Source organism: Sodiomyces alcalophilus (genome assembly GCF_042370955.1).
Source record: "Sodiomyces alcalophilus JCM 7366 unplaced genomic scaffold ACRALscaffold_2, whole genome shotgun sequence".
In the NCBI taxonomy this organism is placed as follows: domain Eukaryota; kingdom Fungi; phylum Ascomycota; class Sordariomycetes; order Glomerellales; family Plectosphaerellaceae; genus Sodiomyces; species Sodiomyces alcalophilus.
The window spans coordinates 109,103-125,958 of record NW_027263533.1 but is presented as its reverse complement, the minus strand read 5'-3'; the positions used below and the strand labels follow the sequence as shown (position 1 = coordinate 125,958).

The 16,856-nt window shown below is 57.0% G+C and overlaps 7 protein-coding genes across 7 annotated transcripts; 5 read left to right on the top strand and 2 right to left on the bottom strand.

The window, feature by feature from the left end:
• Positions 1–173: 173 nt before the first annotated feature.
• ACRALDRAFT_206591 (uncharacterized protein) lies at positions 174–604 on the top strand (the record flags this gene model as incomplete). Its single annotated transcript, XM_071022070.1, has 5 exons — positions 174–198; positions 233–338; positions 405–422; positions 451–462; positions 532–604. 5 exons carry the CDS (start codon positions 174–176, stop codon positions 602–604), a joined length of 234 nt encoding a protein of 77 aa, XP_070876278.1.
• Positions 605–635: 31 nt separating this feature from the next.
• ACRALDRAFT_206590 (uncharacterized protein) lies at positions 636–1,552 on the top strand (the record flags this gene model as incomplete). Its single annotated transcript, XM_071022069.1, has 8 exons — positions 636–644; positions 718–900; positions 926–992; positions 1,046–1,064; positions 1,153–1,168; positions 1,229–1,246; positions 1,281–1,347; positions 1,482–1,552. The coding sequence occupies 8 exons, from the start codon at positions 636–638 to the stop codon at positions 1,550–1,552; spliced, it is 450 nt and encodes a 149-aa protein (XP_070876277.1).
• ACRALDRAFT_1060662 (uncharacterized protein) lies at positions 1,493–5,252 on the bottom strand. Its single transcript, XM_071016278.1, has one exon. The coding sequence runs from the start codon at positions 5,112–5,114 to the stop codon at positions 1,677–1,679; it is 3,438 nt and encodes a 1,145-aa protein (XP_070876276.1). The 5' UTR covers positions 5,115–5,252; the 3' UTR covers positions 1,493–1,676.
• A 2,302-nt stretch (positions 5,253–7,554) lies between these two features.
• ACRALDRAFT_1054605 (uncharacterized protein) lies at positions 7,555–8,264 on the top strand (the record flags this gene model as incomplete). The annotated part of the gene is made up of 3 exons (XM_071015827.1): positions 7,555–7,746; positions 7,855–8,166; positions 8,235–8,264. 3 exons carry the CDS (start codon positions 7,555–7,557, stop codon positions 8,262–8,264), a joined length of 534 nt encoding a protein of 177 aa, XP_070876275.1.
• A 1,259-nt stretch (positions 8,265–9,523) lies between these two features.
• On the top strand, positions 9,524–11,366 carry ACRALDRAFT_1060659 (uncharacterized protein). Its single transcript, XM_071016277.1, has 3 exons — positions 9,524–9,628; positions 9,702–10,570; positions 10,640–11,366. The coding sequence occupies exons 2-3, from the start codon at positions 10,042–10,044 to the stop codon at positions 11,152–11,154; spliced, it is 1,044 nt and encodes a 347-aa protein (XP_070876274.1). The 5' UTR covers positions 9,524–9,628; positions 9,702–10,041; the 3' UTR covers positions 11,155–11,366.
• Positions 11,367–12,275: 909 nt separating this feature from the next.
• ACRALDRAFT_1067891 (uncharacterized protein) lies at positions 12,276–13,337 on the top strand (the record flags this gene model as incomplete). Its single annotated transcript, XM_071017496.1, has 1 exon — positions 12,276–13,337. One exon carries the CDS (start codon positions 12,276–12,278, stop codon positions 13,335–13,337), a length of 1,062 nt encoding a protein of 353 aa, XP_070876273.1.
• Positions 13,338–13,594: 257 nt separating this feature from the next.
• ACRALDRAFT_2098883 (uncharacterized protein) lies at positions 13,595–15,252 on the bottom strand (the record flags this gene model as incomplete). Its single annotated transcript, XM_071022908.1, has 3 exons — positions 13,595–14,119; positions 14,192–14,387; positions 14,465–15,252. The coding sequence occupies 3 exons, from the start codon at positions 15,250–15,252 to the stop codon at positions 13,595–13,597; spliced, it is 1,509 nt and encodes a 502-aa protein (XP_070876272.1).
• Between the last annotated feature and the right edge of the window lie 1,604 nt (positions 15,253–16,856).

The window sequence follows — 16,856 nt, the reverse complement described above, 5'->3', positions numbered from 1 at the left end:
CTTTGGTCTTGGTGTATTACGATGTACTTATCCTCGTCCTGCAAGCTTCTTTAATGCAAATGTCATCGCTAGAATGGTACCCTACCCTGTTGTATAGGAGGCCTCGCCTTATACGCCACTACATCCGCCACATTCCCAAGCGAGATACCGCGCCTCTTTCGATTTGTAATTCAATGCACTTTGTCCCAACAGATACGAGTGCAGAGTACACGTGGACGAGTCCCGGTGCTAGCGAGGCTACGGAAGAGCCGTGTGTCGGGCGACCAATTCCCTGTCCCTGGTACCGAGGTCGCATCCCACATCTTGGCTGCCCGCCTGCGCAGGACCATCTCTTCTCGGTAATAAGGCGGGGTGTACATACGTTGTATGTATGCCGAGCAGTAACATGATTGACGAATGGCGAGAGGTCTTACTACGAGTCTGTGTAGTGTGATGCACTGGAGATGACAGATGGCAGATGGCGTGATTACGTATCGAGTGCATAGCATTCAGCACCATTGAAAGCAGGGGAGTGTCGTGTACAACGTACAGTGACGAGACAAAACTGTCGAGTTACTGTACGTGTACGACGGTTTACCCGGGTGGACTGGAGGCGGATGTCTAAGAGCTAACGATGGCTCTAACCTCCTCGGTCAATGTCCGAGGTGTGCACTACTGATATTATGGGAATAGGGAAGCACCCTATTAGTCCACTTGTCATCTTCGTGACCGTCGTAGCCCCGCTTCATCCTCGAGCCGCCTCATGTGACCATGTCAAGTCTCGGGCTGATCATCCCGACCAGTCATCACACCGAGACTCGACCAGCTATGATAGCCCTGCATAGACCATGTCAAAAGTTACGTATTGCACGGATACTCTCTGGAGAATGCTATGGTTTCTTGGAGATGCACATCTTGCATGTTTAGGAACCGCAGTGAGCAATAGGATTCCTACCCATCAGTGACCCCTGTCACCGACGTGGGGGCTCCCCGTGGGGCTGAGGTTGGGGTTGGTGGACTTTATAAGCTTAGATCCGATATAATGTATATGTACATTGTGTGTAAGTATCGCAGATAGATGATAGGTACGTATTCGTAGACCGGAACAGAGACTTCAACGGCCAGAGGAAGATATTACTCGATACTATATGATCCATGACCTCGGACTTTGAGTCGGCCGGCCTCTCTAGTATCATCGGCCGAGCTGCACTAAGTAATAAAGAATCCTATCGTCACCGTCATCGAACAGACAAGCGCTGGTTCCACAGTGTGTCCCAAGACCCGACCCACACTCACCCGAGTCCGGCGCCGTGGAGTCTATCGTCGACCTCCGTTGTCCGAACAACATGGCTCCGCCCGAGGACATGCGTCCTTCTTTACTGCTCGGAGGAAATTAGACCTGGAAAGGCATCTGCTCTGTCTTCACCTAGGGCCTATGGAATATTTTCCACGAAGAGAAAGCATTAAAACAGGCAAAGGAAAACAAAAAACATTGCAGCAAGGAAATCGCGGCTTCAACCACCCCTTGTATTCCTACATACCTACGTTTCATTCAACCCAGGGACATTATTGATATACTCGTCCTTTTAATAACACCAGTTTCCCCGTAAAAAACAAACCAAGCGCTGATGCCTTCCCCCATGTTTTACACCAAGACCGGATCCTGTAGTTCAAATAGTTGTACACCTCCTCTTCCCTCATCGCTTGCGCGTGTCCCGGCCCCTCTTCTTTTTGCCCTTCTTCTTATCCTTGGGTAGTTCCAGCGGCGTATCCTTGAGCTGCTCGCCCATCCACTCCAACATGTACTCGTCAATCGTCCGCATCCGCTGGCCCCACGCGTTCTCTTCCACCGCCTCCACCACCTCCGCCGGCTCGACCGACTCGGAAATCCGCTCGAGCGCAGTCCTGGGCGTGCCCTGCCGCGTGCTCGACGCCCCAGAACCCGCCCCGCTGGCCCCCCCTCGCTCCTGGAAATCCGCATCGTCCGCCTGGATCTCCCGCTCCGCCGCCTTGGCCGCCACCACGTCCTCCCGGTCTTCCGCCTGCTCGAACACCCGCCCGACGTTGCGCGGCTCGCTCTTCTCCACGCCCCCGAGCAGCCGGTCCATCGCCGCGTTGGCCGCCGCCATGCCGTCATTGACCAGCTCCGCGTCCTCGCCCACCGCGTTGCCCGTCGACATCTTGTTGAGGTAGTCCGTCGTGAACCCGCCCTCTTGGATCACCACGTCGTCCAGCATCTGCTTCTGCGACGCCTTGCGGAGGATGTTGCCTTCGATCGTATGCTCGCTGATCAGTCGGTAGATGTGCACGTCGCGCGTCTGCCCGATGCGGTGGCACCGGTCCTGGCACTGCTTGTCCATGGCCGGGTTCCAGTCCTGGTCGTAGAAGATGACCGTGTCCGCCCCCGTCAGGTTGATGCCCAGGCCGCCCGACCGCGTCGAGAGGATGAAGCAGAGGATGCGCGGGTCGTTGTTGAACCGGTCCGTCAGGATCTGGCGCTGCTCGACCTTGGTCGCCCCGTCCAGCCGGAGGTACTTGTGTCCGTGGATGTTGAGGAATTGCTCGAGTATGTCCAGCACTTTGGTCATCTGCGTGAAGATGAGCGCTCGGTGCCCGCCTGCCTGGAGCTTCCGGAGCAGCTTGTCGAGCGCCTGTAGCTTGCCGCAGTCGTACTGGAGGAGACGCTTGTCCGGGAACTGAATGCTCAGCCGCATGCGTGCCTCGTGCCAGGGATCCACCGGCCGCTCCTTGGGCATGAACGGCGCCCATCGCACGGGAGCCGAGAGCCTGAGGTCCGCCTCCCCAAAGGCGTCCATCGCCCGCCGCCCCAACACGAGCTCCGTCATGTCTCTCGTCACGACGGCCGGCGTCACACACGCAAACTTCTGAATCGTCGTCTCCATCATCGCAGCCCTGTCGTTCCTTGTCCGTACGACGGCGCGGAGGAATCCCGAGTCCTCCGCAAACCACTGCAAAACCTTCTGCGGTATCTTCGGCCGAGGCTTGCGCGGTCGGCCCTGGAGCCCGAGCGTCAAAAAGTCCACCAGGCCTTTTCCGTAGATGGGTCGGCGCTGCCCGCGGAGAGCGTTGAGGTAGACGCAGTGCTGGAGTTCCTCGAACCGCCGCCACCGGCCCAGGCTGTCCAGGTACGCCAGGTTGGACGCCACGGTAGACGGGTCGAGGTTCGTGCGAGCCATATGCGCCCTCGCGCTCTGCGCCTCTCGTAGGTCCATCAGCACGCGGTGGAGACTCAGTTGCGAGATGCGCTCCGCCGTCGCATGTGACATGCCCTCGTGCTGCGTCGGCATGAGATTGACCACCCCGAGGCTGACCGACTTCATGGGATCGTCGGCTAGTATCGTCCTCTCGACGAATCGGTTCGTCTGGTCGTAGTCGGCCGCGACGCTCCTGTGCATGCGGAACGACGTCATGATGGGCCGGTCGACGAACAGGTCGGGATGGTTGCACACCTTCCGGAGTTGCATCAGGCAGTTGATGATGGACATGTAGTTCCCCGAGGCCAGCGTGTTCCGCGTATCGGCCCTCGCCAGGAACCCGTCGTACAATTCTCGCTGTCGCTTGGACAGGCGGCAAAACTCGACGTGCTCGTACTTGGCCGGCATCTGCTTCTCCACGTCGGCCTTGAGCCGGCGCAGGAGGTAGGGGCGCAGGACCTTGTGCAGCTTCGCAATGATGGCCCGCGCCTCGTCATCCATGGTCTCCCGCCCGCTCTCCAGGATCTGGGCCTCGGGCTTGTGGAACCAGTCGTGGAACTCTTGAAGATCGGCGAAACCGCCGACGCCGTTCTCCGAGGGCATGAGGAAGAAGAGCAGCGACCACAGCTCCGTGAGGTTGTTCTGCAACGGCGTGCCGGTCAGGAGGAGGCGGGAATGCGTGTTGAATCCCAGCAGCGTCTGCCACCGCCGTGATTTGAAGTTCTTGATGTTATGCGCCTCGTCGAGAATCATGTAATGCCACCGCCGGCGCTTGAACACCTGCTGATCCTGCAGCACAAGCTGGTACGAGGTGATGCAGACGTTCCAGACATCGTCGTTGGTCCAGCCCTGACGTTTCCGCTTGCGCTCCTCTTGAGAGCCGTAGTACGAAAGGATCTTGAATCCGGGACACCACTTCTTGAACTCCATCTCCCAATTGAGCATGACGCTGGTCGGCACGATGACCAGGTGAGGACCCCAGACCTCGTGATGACAGGCCAGGTGCGCCAGCAGAGCGATGGTCTGAATCGTCTTTCCCAGGCCCATCTCGTCGGCGAGGATACCGTTGATGTTGTTGACATAAAGCCCGGCCAGCCAGTCCAAGCCGTAGTGTTGGTACTCGCGTAGCGTGCCGCGGAGCAGCGAGGGGATTTCGGTTTTCGGAGTCCACGATTGACCAGGCGAGACGGAGCGACTGGCTCCCCCCTTCGCTCGCGTAGCTAGGGAGGCCGTCTCTGCGTCAGTCGGCTTGGTATCGGAGGTGGACGGGGAGCGACTCCGGGGCGAGGTTGGTGGGCGTGTAATGGCGTCTGTGTCTGGACTGATAACTTTGGTGGTCGACTCGGGCGAAGTGACGGACAATTCTGGAACGACAGGTTCTGTCTTATTAGGCGGATCTATCATGTCGACATCTGCGTCGACGGGTTGATCCGGAGTCCGCTCTGGCCATTCCGCGGGGCCCCCTTCTTGGCGCCCAGGAGTCGGAGTTATCCCGTTGGTCATGGGGGGAAGGTCAGTAGCGGACGTCTTTGGCGTCGAGCCAGCTTGGTCGGGCGTCGGTCGGCCGGTCGAGCTGCGTTCGGGAAGTTGGACCAGATCGGGTTCTTCATCCTCGTCTTCCGACCGGCGGGGACCATCTCTTTTCTCGGCATCCCACGATGCTAGGGGTAACTCCCGGGGGGTGGACTGCGCGTCCTCCGCCGCATCACTGCGGCTATCTTTCTGAATGGATGCATCGCCCTGCTGGTCCGGCGACTCGGAGGTGGCCTCTGCCTGTAACTTGTTCAACTCGGATTGTCCAAAGAAGAGACCGAGGAGCCCGGCGGGTTCTTCTTCTCCTTCGGAGCCCTCTTCCGCCGAGTCTCCTTCCTCTCCACTCTGATCACTATCCTCCTCTGTAGAGCCCAGGTCATCATCCATATCGATCGATTCATCGCTTGTTTCTTCGGGCTTATCGTGATTTGCACTAGCACCAGGACTGGGTGCCGTGCCGTTAGGGAGCGGCTTTGTTAAATTAGGCTCGTGTTCGTCCAGTTCCGGAAGGTTGGCATACTTGGCTCGCAGCTGTTCCTGTGTGAGAGCCTCGTCGGCCGCATCTGCCAAGTCGTCCTGGCTGTCTTCTTCGTTCTCGTCTTCGTCGGAGGAAGACATGATGTCGTCGTTTGTAGAATCGGACGAGTCGTCCTCGTCGTCGGAGGCGGATTCCCTCTCGTCGCTGTCGTCTATGTCGCCGTCCAAACCTTCATCATCAAGATCCATCATGGCTTCGTCGTCCTCATCCTCGTCTGACTCGAGCTGTCCTCGTTGTGCCTGTAGCTTCTGCTCGGAGAGCGTGACTGCTTCGTTGAGAGCGGCCTTAACACGACGCTGTTCTTCGGCTTCCCACTCCTGAAGCCTTTGTCGGTTGATCTCGGCACGCACGTTTTCCCACGTCCCGTGCATGGACCTCATTACCACACGGTACCGGGCCACCCAGGCCTCGCGAGCCTCGGCCTCGAGCTCCTCGGCGGACTTGGGTTGTCTGCGCAGCCAGGCATCTCGACAAGCCTCGGCCAGCTTCTTGGCCTGCGACCGGTGTCTTTGTTGCTCTACCAGCATGAGTTTACGGAAGTTGGTGGCTGCTCGGACCATGTGATCCAGATGTGCCCACTGACGTGGAGGGTCGTCCGCAGGTTCTGGAACGAAAACGGAGCACCGCTCTCGCGACAAGACACCTCCTGGCTCGACGGCCTCTTCGATGCGAAGTATGATCCGGGCATCCTGCCTGGCCATGTCATCCGTGTACCCCTCATCTTCGGCAAGATAACCGCCATCTTCCAGCGCGATATCGCCTGCTTTTTCCCAGTATTCTTCAAAGGTCGGACCGATCTTGGCCCGTTTGCCGACCTGGCCGGGGTGGAGGAGGGGCATGTTTCCTCCCATACCGCGGACGCGAAGCCGTATCCTCGTTGGCCGAGGGGGGGTTGCTTGTGGAGTAGGTCTGGTACCATCTCGGGTTGGATTGGTGGTGTCGCCGTCCAAAGAGGTCCGCGTGGGCTTTTTTGCACGGGTGGATAGTCTAGTCGGTTGAGTCGGCGGCGAGGGGGTTCTTCTCCAGGAAGCTCGAGACGATGAGGCTCGTGCGGATGACCTGGAAGACTGGGGGGCTTTGGCCGAGGTAGCTTTTCCCGTGCTCCTCGAGCCGTTGCTCAAACGGGGGGTGGATCGCTGTTTGGAGGAAGCATGGCCGCTTGTCGATGAGGATGGGCCATTCCTTGTCGGTGTGGTGTCTTTGGTTTCTTGAAATAACGCCCGCGACGCCGATCTTATCTCTCTGCTAGGAGATTGAGATGGCTGTTGCTGTTTCCCAGCGGCGAGGTTGATCCTGCCCGATTTGCGCCGACCATTCTCAGTGTATGATGTTGGACCATCGGCAGCGACTTTCTTCCAGGGAGGAGAGATCTTTTTCCCCTTTACGCGTGTTGAAGGAGGGGGCGGCGTCTGATCCAGACGTCTCCTCTTGGATGGGTGTTCATCGGTTTCCGGTCGGGCGGACGGGGTGGGCTGCTCGTGTCCGGGTGGTGGTGGGTAAAAATCAAAGTCGAAATCATGGCCATTTATAGTGGCATCGAGATCACTAAGTTCGGACGAGGAGTCGTGGAGGTCCTCGGTGGATGGTTTCGAGCCTTTGACAAGCGTGGGCGCGGGTTGGAGGACGTGATTTGATGTGAGAGTGGTCGAGTCTCGATGCGTGGTCTCGGGTGACGCGGTCTCGGTCATAGTAGCAACGGGAGGGCGGAGAGAGGGAGGGGTCGGGGATTCGACGAAAGGGGCATTTGAGGGGACGAAAATTAGATCTGGGAATTCGCAGCGATTCAAGGAACTCTATATCGAAGTCTGAGCATGCTCACGGCACGGGGGCGTTGGTTGTAACGGAATTTGATGGATTTCGGGGAGTTGCCTGCAAAAAGTTTGAAGCCGGATTTTCTTGGGGATGTCTTGGTGATGCCGTGTTTGGTTTCCAAGGTTATGGGGCGGAAGGGGAAGGTACATCCAGCTGTAGAGCTTACATCAGCAGTGCACTACGTTGTACTGTTAGTACCGTACCTTACTCAGTACTGATTGCGCCGGTGTCCACGTGATCCGGCTTTCGAACCTCAGGCATCAGCTTCCAACCCTCCCTCGGACGGTTATTTCGGTGCATCATCATTGTGAAGTTGAGCTGCCGCCGCTATATACCAAACGACAACCCTTCACCGAAGCAATTGGGCTGCATCTAGACCACAATTGGCCACGGCAAGTATTTCCTTCCTTGATTCTGTCATGACATGGTATTCTGTGATCCTCAAACTGACCGGCCATTGATTGACCGTGCCAACAGATGCTGTCCCGACGTATCGCGCGGGTGTCGACCATCCGCAGCGCCAGCGCTGCCCTGGCTGGCCCGGCTAGGCAATTGCCCGCCATTCAACAACGACGTACCTTCTTCCCCGATGGCATCAACGACCAAAAGACGATCGATGCCAAGTACCCCGACTATCCTCAGCTGACGGCCGCGGAGGACCCTGGCATGGTGCGTGTGATGATGGCAGCTTCTTTAACAATCCGAGCTGGCCAGACCGGTGGATTGGAGGTGATGATACGGCAAGGCTAACTTTTGGCTCGCGTGTGGCGTGTGTAGAACGGCGGTTACATCAATCCCCCTTTCATCAAGCGCCAGCACCGCGACCCCTACGGAGACTGGTGGGACAAGCAGGAGAGGCGTAACTTTGGCGAGCCCGTGCATGAGGACAATGACTTGCTGGGCATGTTTTCGCCGTACGAATATACCTGGACGACCACGGGACCCGGCCTGGCCATGATTGGCACCTTTGTTGCCACCTTCTTGGTCGTCATTGGTACCGTCTACGCTACCTATCCCGACAAGCCCGCGTTCCCGAGGGAGTTTGAAGATGGTCTGCAGAGCGAGCTTGGCGGAGCCAACGCCGTCAGAGTGAGTCGTTCCGGCGGAGGACAGCTGCACTTCACCTGAACGTTTGAATGTTACTGACCCACGAGAAGGCCAGGCAAGAGGGTGATCCCGCACCATAAGATCGACAACGGCAGCAGCGTCTATCGGGAGGAAGTGGAGAACAACTGTGTACATATACAGCGGTAGTGGATGAGACTTTACTTGGGCTAGAGTAAGAGATTTTCATTTGTTTTCCAGTCGTATTCGATTGATCGTTTGCGGCCCAACTTCGCTCTACGTGGTGCCCATGGCTCCGTTCTGTGCTTGGGTTCGACTTGCGGCAACATGATATACAATGAGTACAGCACCTGCCCTGGCTCCCTGATATGTGTGGTGGCCGTCACTAGACAGCGAGTGAACGCAGAAAGAGACGATGCACGATTGACAGGGGAAAAGACGAGGGGAGGGCAGAAGAGAGAAGCAGCAACCCCGGAGAGGCATGCTCCTCCAGCCCTTACTTTCCATGCTTTTTTGGATCCTAATCAGACAGACATTCATTTGGCAGTCAGTTGCGGTTCTTCCCACCCAGTCCTGCCTTGGTCGACCCCGAGCGACGTGTGGTATCTTACCTTCCTTGTCCCTTTCTCCCATTCTCATTTCCTTTTACTTTCCCCCCGCTCTTACAGCGAAGCATCTTTCGAGTCTCTCGAAGGGTTCATGGCCAGTAGCTACCAAGGGAAAGCATGGCCGGGGGACGCTCCAGGCGTTTTACCTACCTCTGCGCGGACCGCCTACGACCTGTTTCCTTGCCCATGCTGTATCTGCCGACGACGCGTTTGCAGACGACTTCAGCCTTACGTTTCACCCAAATCCATCATCGTCCATCCATATTGCCAGCTTCTACACTTTGGACGCTCATCGCCCTCCATCATCTCTTTTACCGTCTCCTTCCAGATTTGCATTTTGTTCTCCGTCGCCACCCTCCGCCAAACTGCCTGACCATGCGATACGACGATTGGGACGTCCTGCTCTTCCCCGGGGACAGCAAAGTCCCCATCAAGGAGTTTAGGGTCGCCTGTCACGTCATCAATGATCACGGTACGTCTGTTTGTTTATTTTTTCCGGATTGCGAGATAAACTTGCCGACTGAAGTTGACAATCTTCCAGAATTTGGCCAACAACCCGGCCACTACGGCCTTTTGCCGGTCATGACCTGCTTCATCCCGAGTCTCCCGGCTGGTGAGCCTTTCAGCATCTCATGCCATTCTTGGCAGACACCCACGATCAGTCCTCAAAGCCGGAGCTACACCAGGCAGCCCGAGTTGATCAAGTTTGAGGCCCGAGTTTTCATTGACGGTGCGCTCGTTGCGTAAGCACAGCCTTGTAATCTTCGTCATCCGCCGGGGGAGACGTCTTGATTCTATTGTTGACATGTCCGGGCTGTGTAGTTCGGCTATATTCGACAAAGAAGGCGGCTGGCCGCATGTCATCAACAGCTCCTTTCGTACGGCTGTCCCTGACCATTTACTAGAGGGGCGAGGCGAGATTGCAATGCGCTAACACGCCCGTCATCATAGATTTCAACAAGAATGGCGAGCTCAATCCCCTTACATTTCCCGCCTTTGACGAGCGAGTGGTCCGCCAGAACTACTGGAGTGCGGCCGACACGTGGGGCCGTATCAAACTGGTCATCAGCGAGGGCTTCATTGGCGACTCTGGTCTTCTGTCCGGGATGGACCGTGTGAAGAATGTCGTTGCCTTTTCGTTCCAGCACGCGCCTCTCCGTATGTCTCTTCTCTTCGCCCATCCCCTCCAGCGCACTTGACTTGGCACCAGCAGCCAATTGACTTGTCACGTCTATGTTCTCGCTTGGCAGATATCCTCGAAGCCGCTTCCATTTCTTGGCCTTGTCCTTCGATGTGGCGTTGTACACCTCTGACGACCATATCGCCCGTCCCCACGCAACGCCCGGACGAAGGGTCCGACTCCCACATCCATTCTCCTCGCCGCCGCCGCGTCTCCTCGGCTCGTATTCAGCCCGTTGGCGTCGTCGCGGCAGGCAAGGCGATTGATGTCCTCCAGGAGCTTCCCCGCGTCTCGAGCGCCAAAGATCCGGTACCCAACCCCATCGGCTCCTCGGCTCTCGACTGGGGTCATCGGCTCCACAAGAATGATGGGGCAGATGTCGGTTCGGGCTGCAGCGACACGGGCTTCTCTGCTACCCATGGGACGTGGAGAAGGGAGGCAAGCCTCGCGACATCAGGGGACCTGAGCATGCCAGACTATGCCTCCTCCCACCACAGCGGCCGTGCGACTAGGCTGTTTCAGGGTGACGCAACTTTTGAGAGGAACCCAAAGTCCGACTTGATGCACCAGCCGCGATCAGGGGACTGCCGAGTGCCTAACAACTCACCGATTGGCAGCGACGGCGGTGGCTTGACAAACTGTGAGCCTGAGCCCTTGCCGAGTCTCTCCCTTGACACCTCAATACTAATATGTTTGCCCATTGTCACAGGTGCGCCCTATACTCGGACGTACATAGACAACGAGCTCGCCGCCTCGCTGTCCAGTTCATTCCTCCACCCGTCAGTCGGCACCTGGTCAAACAACAAAGGAAACGCCAAAGTCCCGGCGTTTGAGGCTAAGTTCCGCAGAGAAGACCAGCCCGGCACATCGGGCTCGCGTCTTTCGGTTGCGGCCGGCGTTGTCACTCCGGGAACATCGACGCACGACAGGACTCAGAGACGGGAGGTGTCTCGAGCAAGTCTGGGAGTCCCGGCCACGGGAACGGCACTGCGTCGAGTCCCTACAGATGAAAACCTCCAGGTGCAGGGTTGGCACCCGGCGGACCGTTCAACCTCGATGGGCTCACTCGGAGGTTATAAACAGGGCGGTGCCTGTCTAGAAGGGGTGGTCAGAGGGGGCCGCAACTTTACGCCAGCATCGTCGCGAGCCATTGACTTGGAGGATGAGCCTCGACGACGCAGCCGCGTGCCCAGCTTGGCCGACAGGCTTTTGGTAATCGATTGACGAGACGTTTCTGGAGGGAAGCTCGCATAAAGCAGCCACGATTGACGATTGTTGGGATATCTTTAGGGCTGGGCATAGGTTAAACGACTTGTCTTTCGCTGTATCTTGGGGCTTTCGGGGAATAGGCGATTAGTATGGGTTCTTTATAAGTTAGGCAGTTACTCGGCGCATCCATAGTAATCAACCTGCACGAGGGGTGTTTCAGTTCGCGACTGACTATTCGTACTATCGCGCATTTTATTGCAGTGTTGGGCAGTCAGGTGACCTGCCCCGGAAGCGGGGTATTGAGTGTCCGTAGAGAGCCGTAACTTTACCTACGAAGTACCTGTACGTGGATCGGTAGGTTTATTACACGCCTGTTTTTCTAGCCATTCCCAAAGCTCAAGGCCAAAAGTCAAGGTATCGACGGCGGTGCTCTTTACCGTCATACACATGGTTCTATTAATTACGAAGTAGGACAAGTAAGACATGACAAGCACATAATTACCTACAACGAGCCAGATACCATGGGAGCTCAACAAACTGCCATTTGTGCTAAGCCACGGTTCGGACTGCCCACTTCCCGTAGTATTCTAGTCTGATACTGACGTCCCTACGAAGTATAGTGTATGTATAGTCTTTATAAGCAACTCTATCAATCAGGCCACGCCGAGCGTTGCACCTGATTTTGGTACTGAAACTCAAATACATGGTACCTTCTTGCAAAAGACAATCGTCTATTGGCTGATATCCAACAACGTGGGGAAGAGTGGAGCGCCACGTCACGGTAACGGAAAACGGCGTCCGGTTCCGGGGTCCGCTCCGCCGTCGCATCAGTCACGTCAACACGTCACCACCCCACTTGGCTTCCGAACTTCACCTCCTTGGCTACGAGAACCCCATTCTCGACCCATCCCAGATCCATATCTGACAAATGGCAAGACCATTGATCGAAACTCGAAGAAGCTGCGTAAAGAATGAGGCACGAGTCTGCATCTGCATATATAACCGGAGAGAGACAGGGTCCAAGGGAACGGAATAGTCTATCGCACTCACAGTTCACCCTGATCAGTGTCACCCCTTGATCATCTCCAATTGAACATCGCGAACATCCAGCAACAGAAAAACAAAACGCCGCAAAAATGAAGATCGCCGTCGTCCACCCCGACACTTCGGTCGTCTTGACCGACGGTCCCATCCCGACCCCCGGCCCACAGCAAGTCCTCATCAAGGTGGCCGTAGCCGGCACGAACCCCAAGGATTGGAAGCTACCATTCTGGCAGGGCAAGCCCGACAACTCGGGCGACGATGTGGCGGGTACCATCGAGTCGCTGGGCGAGGGCGTGGTCGGCTTCGCCAAGGGCGACCGCGTGGCTGCTTTCCACATCATGATGAGCCCGGACGGCGCCTTTGCCGAGTACGCCGTCGCCCCGGTCCACACCGTCATGCACATCCCCGCCTCGCTCTCCTTCGAGGAGGCCGCCACTCTACCGCTGGCCGCCTACACCGCCGCCGTCGGCCTCTTCGAGACGCTCGAGCTCCCTTCGCCCTGGGACGCCGAGGCGGCCCGCGACACCAAGAGGCCGCTCATCATCTACGGCGCGTCGACCGCCGTCGGCGCCTACGCCATCAAGCTCGCCGTGCGGGCCAACATCCACCCCATCATCGCCGTCGGGAGCAAGAACAGCGCTTTCGTCACCAAGCTGCTCGATTCCTCCCGCGGCGACGTCCTGATCGACTACACCGCCCATTCGACCCAGGAGTCTCTCACCGAGGCCCTGCGCGCCGCCGCTGCACCTCACGGCGGCGCCCGGGACGCGTTCGACTGCGTGTCGGAGAACGGAACCTTTGTCACCGTGAGCCGCGCCATTGCCGGCAAGCCCGACGACCGGGGAAAGAAACCCCGCATCACCGTCATCCTGCCCTTTGACGACTACTCGGCCGCGGACCCCAGCGTCGACATTCCCGTTACCAGTGTCGGGTTGGTGCACGAGACGACCGAGCAGAAGCACCTGTTTGGCGCTGTCTGGGGGCGTGCCTTTGAGAGGGGTCTGCAGGAGGGGTGGCTCGAGCCGCATCCCCACGAGGTTGTCAAGGGCGGGTTGGCCGGGCTCGAGGGGGCTCTGAAGGCGCTGCGGGAGGGTAAGGTGCGCGGAAAGAAGATGGTTGTTCGGATTAGTGATACGGAGGGAGTTGGTCAGTAAACTAAGGCGAAAATAATATGGGAGGCGTATCTACTATCTACGTTTGGGAGATTTAATATCGGTACGTACTTTAGAGTTATACCGAGTACATAGTACATAAAAGGGACAAGGCTATGCATCATCACATCATATTACGTCGTGTAGACGCTACTTATATACATGTGCCCCCTTTTCGAGGGAGATCATTATATCCACCACACCTGACTGTATGGGCAAAGACGAGTCCTCTACCCTTTGTCATTTTACTCCTCTCACATTCATCGCTTGTCATTGCCGCCGCATGGACCAGAGTGGGAATGGGAGTGGCCGTGGCTGGAGACGCCGGTCCTCTTGAACAGGCGAGCACGTTCTGCGGCCGCATGGCGCTTGGCCACGTCAACGGGCTCCAGCGAGTCGAAGCTGATGGCGTACTTGGCGACCGAGTTGGCGATGCTCAGGGTGTTGACGTAAAAGGCGTCGTGGTTGAGGTTGTTGATGTCGTCGCCGATGAGGTGGTAGTTGACGTCGTAGGCGACGCCGGCGTCGCCGCCAAAGAGGGCCGCCTCTTCCGGCGTCTTGAGCTGCTCGGCGCCGGTAAAGAGACCGCCCGAGGGGATGCCGTTCTCGATAAAGGCGGCGTAGTCGGACCGGCCGCTGAACTCGGTGGGTACGTGCGGGAGGTTCATGCTGTCGAAGAAGTCTTCAAAGTCACGCTCCAGGACGTCCGAGCCTGGGGGACCGGTCAGGTTGAAGGCGTCACCGTCGCCGTCGTAGATGCCGTAGATGTAGTTGGGACTGGCAATCTGTGGGTCATTAGTTTGGTTCCAAGAAATTATGACAGAGACACGATAATAAAAAAAAAGGGGACAACACACCATGTCAAAGTTGAGGTAGGCACGAATCTTGGACAGTTCAACATCCGACTGGTTGACCTGCTTGATGTAGTAGTACGAACCCAGCAGGCCAAACTCCTCGGCGCCCCAAAAGGCAAAGCGGACGGCATTCTTGACGCGGAAACGGGTAAGAGCCAGGGCTACGTTTAACACGCCAATGATGCCAGAGCCGTCATCGCTGCGGTCATATCAGCATCCACGGAAGATAAAAGAACAGCAAAGCAAGGGAAATACGACAAATAAAGGACAACGCACTTGATGCCAGGACCGGCTGTCACAGAGTCAGAGTGACCACCCAGGACGAGAACGTTGTCGTGGTCGCCCCCCTTCGTCTCAGCAATGACGTTGAAGTTGACGCGCTCCTCAACGGTAGCGTGAATCTGGAGATCGACGGTGACCTCGCCATCTTCGAGGGCGGCGACGATGGCCTGGCCATCCTCCGCGCTGATGCCGACGACAGGAGCATAGTCGCCAAAGGCCTCGCCGAGGGTGCCGCTCAGCGAACCGGGGACGTTGTTGTAGATGATAAGGGCAGCGGCGCCGGCGGCCTTGGCGGACCGGGATTTTTCGCCAAAAGTGCACTCGCCACGGCTGACCATGGCGACTTTGCCCTCGACCTCGGCGGGGAAGCTGTCGGGGGTGCAGCCGAGACCGGGGACCAAGACGACCGGCCCCGTGGCCGAACCGCCGGGGGTGTAGGTCATGATGCCGGCGGGGACGGACTGGCCGTCGACGGCGAGGGTGGCCTTTCCATCGGCGTAGATTTCGGTGAAGGGCTGCTTGACGACGTCAAAGTAGTTGGTGGCCACGAGGGTGTCGTAGAGGTAGTCGACGGTGGCGTTGTGGCCGCCGCTGCCAAAGGCGCGGTGGCCGCCGTGGGCATCGGCGAATTCCTGGAGCTTCTGCGAGCCGGCGAGGAGGTCGTCGAGGTTGATGAGATCCTGGAGCTTCTCCGCATCGACATATGGCTTGCAGTCCTTGGCGGCGCTGACCAGGGCGGGCAGCGCCAGGGCCAAAGAAGCGAGAGAGCCGGTGGTCCTCATTTTGGAGATGGGGGTGGTGGTGTCGGTGAGCGAGACGAGGCGAGTAAACGAGTCACGCAAACGCTATGCGCTGACTCGACAAGATAGCACGCAGAGAAAAGGAAAGAAGGGGGAGGGGAGGGATGGGGGACTATAGGGAGGAGGGGAAGGATAAGGAGATGGGGTCCTCTCTCTCCCGCTCGACTGAGGGGATCAAGGCACAATTTGTATTGTGCGACCGCCGACCACGGCCTGCCATGGCATGTGAGCTTGGGCTAGGAGCTGGGACCCCTTGATCACGGATCACAATGGTCATACAGGGAATATCTATCGAGCGAGAGGGTGGTGTCCGATTCATGCCGAGGAGAATGCACCAATGGCTATCACGACAGCACAGGGGGATAATCGAGGCGCGCAAAGCGACCGAATAAGGCAGTTGCGCGGGTGATGGCATGGATTCCGTGATCAGAGACCCAGCAATGAGCGGACGAGAGGTCTGGGGTTGCGATCGACATCGACCCCGGCGAGCTGCCTGTTTGAGTAAGGTGTCGGTCGGCCTGTCATGGTTTCCGGGGTGGTCCGTATTCCAGGCTCTGACTCGACTGATCTATGGGTATCGGTTCTTATATCTGATCGCCAGAACGGGAAGGTCGTAGTCTTGACGACGCAGCGTCGCAGTCGTCGCAAGATTCACATGCCAGCTGTTGGTCTGTAGAAGAGGAGGAGAAGACGGATGTCTGTTCACATTTTAGATTCTCGAGGCGTAGGTGTAGCTTTGCAAACATTGAAACCTCATCACAGAGATCTGCCGACATGTTTCACAAAGTCGTTGCCCGTTGGATCTTCATGCAAACATGTGGTGTCAAGGTAACCAGAGCTCTGTGGGATTAGTTCTGGAGAAAAGAGGGAAAAGACAACTCAGGGACCGTGCGCCACATTTGCCGAGTACGACGTAAGGTACGTACAGTAACTCGACATAACTGTCGAACTATATACCTACTCACGCACACCTTTAACGTGGTGTCGTAAGTACATCGGCTCGAGAGTTTTGTCTCGTCACTGTACATCGGCAGGTATCGGTATTTCGTCTTCGTCCGACACGCGATACGCCGCCACCAACGGCCCAGGAACCCATCACCTTCCAACTTTAGAGTTGAGACGCGGGGTCCAATTACATTACCACTGTTCTGTAGATCTTCGTTATCACAAGAGATGAAGCCAAAAGAGGCTAGTATGTGAAGATGGGTTGGAGCAGATTTGTGGTGTGAAGAGCTGAGTAGGTATATGGACCAGACAGCAGTTGGTACTACTGGCTTTACAACCATACCCATGTATTTAGGGCATTACATAATTCACTCCCTTACGTAAGCAGTGTAGCCGAAATGGAAAAGAACGAAGAAAAAACGCTTGTCTAAAACTCCACTTTCTAATGTCCCGTTAGTAGGATGTGATGTCCTCCCCCAAAAACACCAGGCAAGGCACAATGGACGATGACTGTCTCTGGCTTCCATGTTTTCATCTATATATTTCAATGCATGATCTATCGCTATGCTACTCGGTCATTCGCTACATGTACCACGTCATTCTGAAAGGTCTTCCATACCAAACGCCGTTGCCTTTCTAAT